The sequence below is a fragment of the Coffea eugenioides genome, unplaced genomic scaffold (genome assembly GCF_003713205.1).
Source record: "Coffea eugenioides isolate CCC68of unplaced genomic scaffold, Ceug_1.0 ScVebR1_410;HRSCAF=1082, whole genome shotgun sequence".
NCBI lineage: Eukaryota > Viridiplantae > Streptophyta > Magnoliopsida > Gentianales > Rubiaceae > Coffea > Coffea eugenioides.
The window spans coordinates 4,986-11,560 of NW_020864248.1; the positions used below are offsets into that span (position 1 = coordinate 4,986).

The 6,575-nt window shown below is 36.5% G+C and overlaps 2 protein-coding genes across 3 annotated transcripts; one reads left to right on the forward strand and one right to left on the reverse strand.

The window, feature by feature from the left end:
* Positions 1–2,409: 2,409 nt before the first annotated feature.
* On the forward strand, positions 2,410–4,613 carry LOC113758227 (stromal cell-derived factor 2-like protein). Of its 2 annotated transcripts, XM_027301176.1 has the most exons (5): positions 2,410–3,061; positions 3,597–3,737; positions 3,820–3,936; positions 4,116–4,157; positions 4,392–4,613. In XM_027301176.1, the coding sequence occupies exons 1-4, from the start codon at positions 2,963–2,965 to the stop codon at positions 4,125–4,127; spliced, it is 369 nt and encodes a 122-aa protein (XP_027156977.1). In that variant the 5' UTR covers positions 2,410–2,962; the 3' UTR covers positions 4,128–4,157; positions 4,392–4,613. The 2 variants fall into 2 exon arrangements, with proteins under 2 accessions (XP_027156977.1, XP_027156978.1); XM_027301177.1 differs by lacking the exon at positions 4,116–4,157.
* A 68-nt stretch (positions 4,614–4,681) lies between these two features.
* LOC113758229 (probable O-methyltransferase 3) lies at positions 4,682–6,348 on the reverse strand. Its single transcript, XM_027301179.1, has 3 exons — positions 6,096–6,348; positions 5,611–5,939; positions 4,682–4,843 (listed from the first exon to the last, which is right to left on the reverse strand). The coding sequence occupies exons 1-3, from the start codon at positions 6,346–6,348 to the stop codon at positions 4,682–4,684; spliced, it is 744 nt and encodes a 247-aa protein (XP_027156980.1).
* Positions 6,349–6,575: the final 227 nt, after the last annotated feature.

Sequence of the window (6,575 nt, forward strand, 5' to 3'; positions counted from 1 at the left end):
ATCGTTTTGGAAGGAGATTCACAAAAAGTCATCAAAATGCTAGAGTGTTTCGAATCTGATGATTCATCATGTGGCTTGTTGATTGATGATACCATTGTCTTATGTCAAGATTTCATGTGTTGGGAAGTTTCATGGATTCCTAGGTCGTTTAATGTTTCAGCTCATAACTTTGCCAAGTATGCTGTTAATCTTGCAGATTCTTGTATATGGAGAGACTTTCCTCCATCTTTTATTTGTTCTGCACTTGTTGCAGATTCGATCTCCTGATTAATAAAATTATTCTATTTTATTATCAAAAAAGTAAGCATGCAACCTGATCAGCTCACTTCTGAACAATCAAACAGATTCCAGAACCTGGGTCCAATTAGACCAGTGCTTGGGTGACTACAAATCCACCATTGGACTCATTGGCGAGTCCCGCAAGTTATTGATTGCTCGTGACCACAAGTCCCTCAAAAACAAAGCCGTTGATATTGTTGATACTGAAATTAAGTGTGAGAGGGGTTTCAATGACACTGGTCTGGCTGAACCAATCGAACTTACAGAGGCTAGTAACAGGTTTCAAGATTTGTGTAGTATTGTTGTGGCCATAGCAAAATGTCTCAGTCGGCGGAAAAAATTATAGCACTTATAAATCTATGCAAGCTGGGTTACATAGTTCATGCATCAAATGGATATATTGTTCCTGTGTTTTTCTTTATTTTGACAGAAAAGAATGTTAGGAACAAATAATTTCCAATAGTCTGATGGTAGTGGTTATGTGTACTCTCTAAGCTGTTTTACAAGTAATCTGTGAAGTATGATAATAAAAGTAATCATGAATTTGTTATATTGGTTCAGGCAAAATGGGAGAGAAATTTCTGTAGTTATATAAATGGGCAATTAGATGTCTTGAACAAAATCAAAGCTAGAAAAATCTGATGCCACAACAAGATGCCTCAATTAGTTTCTATAAAGCGAATAACAGCAATTCGTTCAAAAAGTTAAAAAAGGAACCTCCAACTCCCTGTTGAGTTACATGTTGTGGACAAATATAACCGAAAAGAAAAAGAAAAAAAAAACTGTTCTGCTCTTGAACCCCGGACTGTATCCCTTCTTAATTTTAACACTCTCCAGCACTCTCCCTCCAAATTCCAATGGCTTCTCACAGCCAGCCCCATCCCCTGTACCTTTGTTTCCGAATGCTTCACCAAATTTGACTAACAGCAACAAGTATCATTATCCACCAAGCAGGCAAGAACTTATATCCAATTGTTTTGACATTGAATCAATCCGGTACTTCAAGTTCAAAAAAGGAAAAAAAGAAGAAGATATAGGCAGACGTTTAATATTTTGATTTGGAAAATTGACATAAAAATTGGTGAATTTAAGGTGTAAAAACTATTTCAATTGCGTGCAATTAATCAAGTTTTTTTTCCCATCTCCCACCTCTTCCACCCTACAGCGAGCTAGGTACTCGATTCGAATTTTAAACTTGATAGTGGAGAAAACTCTGATAACCCTCCCCCGGCTACTGTGAGTTAGTTGAATATTGATTCTCAATCCAATTAATTGAATTTAATATTTAAACAAAGGCTAATGCAAGTTGGTTTAGTTGACAAGAACGGATTACTTTTTCGCAAAAAGTAGTATGTTCGAATCTGTTTTTCAATAAATTTCATAGAGTTTCACAATAATTTCACTGCGTCTCCAATTTTTGTGTTTGAAATAGGACTAGCCACATATATGTTATTTCTTATCCATAATTCACTATTGATCATCTCATTTACCTTAATATCTATTTAAATTTATTTTATTAATATTAAAATTTTTGAATATAAAGAACGAATTTTTCTTCAAAAAGTTTTATCAATAAAATTTTTGAAACTATTTGTCGAGGTTCGTATATCTAAAAGTGTGGGTAAAAAGAAATTGAGAGTTGTGCTGTTTTAATCTTATTACTATGATTTGAATATATTTTTAGTATTTGGAACATTATCCTCTATCTCATATGATGCTAAAAACAGTGGCACCTAAAGATGTACTTTTAACAATAATAGATGGGAGATGTCATTACACTCATATTTTGGATGGGTAGATCTTTTTTTTTTTTTTTTTTCTAATCACTACAACAAAAATGGTCTTTCCTCACATTCCTATAAGGACACTTGCTGGTTTGTGTCATTATAGCACTCCTATCATGATACTTATTACCAACTCAATAATATATACTCTAATTTTTTTTATTTTATCAGATATAAAAATAATAATATGCCTTTAGACTACCTAACATGACACTTGAGAAAATGTGAGATGTAAAAAAAAAAAAAAAAGATACAAAATGGCATCGTTTGATTTTGGCGGAAGATTCATTTGCTTAAAATACTCAAAATTTTCATTTTGCCGGCCAAAACACTTAGTCAAAACATTGCTCAAAATTTTCATTTTCCGGCTCCACCATTTCCAGCCCCCCTCCCCCTCTCTTTGTCTCTATTGGTTTGGGTATCGACGCCACCGTCCTCAACTCCTCCCTCTACATTGTCGACGGAGAGTAGCGGGTTGTCCTCTTCGACCGGTTCCGCGGTGTCATCGATGACACCATTGGAGAGGGTACTCACTTCCTCATCCCCTGGCTCCAAAAGCCCTTCATCTTTGACATTCGTACCCGTCCCCACACGATTCCGATTACGATTAGCCCCACCTTCATCTTCATCATTAGGATCTTCCAAGCATCAGAGCCTGTGATTGGAGCTCTGATTTCCATAAAGCTTCAACCGTGGCTCCCTCAGGCAGCCAACAGCAGCATCAGCAACAAAATCTCTCTCGAAGGAAACCCACTTCCGGGTCATCATCTTTTTCTTCTTCGTATTCGGCTCAACAAATTTCTCCCCCGACTCGAATAGTTTATCGAGAACCGTCTTCCAAGTCCGATCTCAGTTTGCTCTTTTGGCAAACTACCTGGTTCATTGGCTTACTTTTACTAATGGCAATCTCATTTTTCGGTCTCGCCATTTTCCTTTTTCTTACCCTTGACTCCGATTTCACCTCTTCCCTCGTCTCTGCCACTTCTGAAGGCATCCAGGTAAACCGAAAGCCCACTTACTACTTCAAATTCGTGGTTTTTGCGTTCCTGTAGTTGCACAGATATGCAGTGCATCTTTGTGTGTGTGTGTTTTTCCCCCTATTTGTTGAAACTGTATGCAGAAAGTTGTTTTATAGTTATTTTTGGTTCAAAATTTTGACCAAGTTTGTGCTATTATAGGCATGTGATGGTTATAAATTCTAGCGTTTCAGAGGTTTCTAAGCTAAAAGAGGACAGGGAAAGAGGAAATGGAGTTGTTTGTGTAGAATTAGTAATAGCCTTCGACATGTTTGATGAAATGCCTCGATAATTTTTGTTAAAAATCTAGTTGGGTGTCAGTTAAAAATTGCAATTTGGATTTTTTAAAGAGCTGATTTATGAATTAAATTTGATTTTTTTTCCTTTTTTATAGTTTGTGGTTTCTGTTGTGTAGCGAAAATAAAAATGGTGTATGATGCTTTGAGTTCTAATAGTTGTATAATGGGGCTTTGTGCTAAGTCATTCTTATTTTGTTCGGCATCTGTGATTTTGGTAGATTACTTATGGGTCAGTGACCAAGTTGATGCATGGGAGAACAAAGTTTAGGCTGCATTCGCATGATGTACCATATGGCTCTGGTAGTGGGCAGCAGTCCGCCACTGGTTTTCCCAACGTTGATGACTCAAACAGCTATTGGGTATGTTTCTTTTTCTAGTATCTATTTTTTGCTAGATCATCATAATTTTCTAAGGTTAGGTATGATTAAACTTGGCTTGCAGATTGTTAGACCTGTATCAGATACCAATGCCCAACAAGGGGATACAATCAAAGGTGGTACCATCATCAGGCTGCAACACATGAGGACCAGAAAATGGTTACATAGCCACATGCTAAATGTAAGTCTTACTATGATGCCTATTGCTGTTATGCCTTATGCAATTAATCTTCTTATCAGTAAATAGCATGTAATGGGTAAAAACCACTATGCCTTACGAACTTATGTTGATAGTTACTAGGCCACTCACAGTTTGTCTATCAGCTTCTAAAACCGTGATACTTCTCTTTCTTGTGATAGATTCATAATTGATTCTACAATAATGTACTGCCTTGGTTCCGGGTAAGCATTCTGGTTTGTGTTTTCTTGCTAGTGCTCAACATTTGTGTAGATGACAGTAGATTGTTAGAAGAAAAATTTCTTTCCTGATAGGGTCCTTGAGACTCATTTGCATTAAAAACCATGAAAACATTATTGATTGTTCCGTATATACTCCTTTATCTTTCCATTTCCTTGGTCCTGCAGTCTTGTGTTGTCAAAATCATGCTTATATCTTGTTCTTCCTCTGTTTTGCAGTAGCATTTGATAGAAGAACTTTCAGCCTACAAGATACAAGTGAGCTGTTGAGAGTCGATTGACTTTCTTGATGTGTAATTCATGTCGTGTAAATGAACGCTAGTTACGCTTTTAGCTCCTTCTCATTAGCTTACCATTTGTCAGGCATGTCTGGATATCTGTACGGACTTCTTGTTGCCATTAACCTTACTAGTCATGAGCTCATCTGTTATATATGAATCATTCCTGTGAATCTTTTGATGTATGAAACATGATGACAAATCTTCTCTTGCTTATGGGAGTTGGCATTTTCAGTTCTCATAATCACGGTGCTGCTCAAGTTTGATGTTTCTAGATTTTTGCATCATAGCATATTTTCTTATATGCATTCTGTTCTTTGGGATAATTTTACAAGTCTTTTGGGTTTTTGATTGACGGAATATATAGCAGGGAGCACTACCTGCAGGTTGCTTCTATATCAAAAAAAAAAAAAAAAACTCCTAGCAATTAAAAGTGTCAGCATAGAATTCGATATCCTAATGTTGTACTATAGCTATCCTGACACTTTCAATTATCAAGAAAAGGAATTTTTGTTGGTAGATGGGATGTTATAACAGCATAGTTTTTCTGACACGTTTGAATATATGAGCCTATCCCACATTGGAAGGGACAACACTTGTCTGAGGTGTGAGGAAAGATAAAGTGTCGGGTTAGATTATCTATACTAACACCTTTAAATGCCGTTAAAGGTTATTTTTGTTATAGTGAATGCAAAGCTTGTCTTCATTGTCAAAATTTAGATTTTCTAAACAGTTGAGATCCTTTATGCCACTATTCGATGCCAATCCAGTACCCATCCCACTTATCACATGATGATAGAAGAAATTTAAATAAACAATACATGACAAATTAAATAAATAGGACACTTGGCATAAATATAGAAATGACACTGAATTGCCACGAAAAAAGTGGCACTGAGGATCTCGTGTGTTTTCCAAGTGTAAATAATCTCTAAAGTTTAGGGTGTAAACTGCGATTAATTAACACTATTCATTGTTATTCTATTTTTACGATTGCCATCTAAGTCAACGCTAGCTCTTGCCAAATCAACTGGTAAGGTTAGAGCTTTTTTTTTTTGAATGTTTTCTAGGAATCATAAAATACTGTATAGCACAATTTATACCTTATTTCTCAAAATATTCAAATGGTTAAAGCAAGGATGGTGGATGTCTCTAATTACCTTGAGTAAGATTGCATCACCAAGAGGTACCATCTCTAGTATATTTCCTGCAACAAAGTCCAAGTTCTCAGTTCTCTGTTGGTTGGCCACCAATTGTGGGAGATCACATACAAGACATTCTAAGTTGGGAAATTTTTGGGCAATGGCCTCAGCAAATTCACCAGTGCCATCTCCAACATCAACTAAAGATGTCAGGTCCTCAAACACAGACTTGCATTGGGCCATCACCACCTCAACAATTAAACTAGAGTCATCAGCCTCGGCTTCATTAAAGATTTTCCCAAATTGAGGTTCTGCAGCAGCATAAGACCAGAAGTTTTTCCCATGTGCTGTATCAAATGGAGAGGGATCATCGTTCTTGAACCACTCAGTCAAGAAATTCTAGGGCTTCAGTGCAATAGGATCGCTCACATAATATATAAATGCCCTCATATTGAAAGGCTCATTCTTTAAAAGAAGACGACCTACAGTAGAGAGTGAACAACCTTCATTTTGCTGGACAAAGAAGCCAGCATTCGATAAGACTCGCATTAAGCGATGGATGTGGATAGATTTAGAAGGGTTGATTGGGAGGGTAGAAATCAGGTCAGAAAGCGTGATGGGCTTCCCATGTTGATCAATGACATCTGGGATTCCCAATTCAATTGCACATTTTAGAGATTTTCTGAAATTGAATATTTGGCTCCCTGCATAGTCTTGAGCTTCACGAAGCTCAACAAGATTCTCAACCTTTTCCATTCTTAGAACTTTTGGAATTACATGGAGTTAGGCTACTTGATTGCTCTACAAGTTGAACAAACACCATTTCCACATTTATAGAGGAATAATGCAAAAGGAATTGTAGCCTATAACTCCGTTCACAGAAAAGTGGCTACTCTTTTTCAGTCTCATTGTTCATGTTATATTTTCCCTTTTTGAATGTTCAAAATGACAGTAATTTTCTAAGGTTAACATAACATTTTATT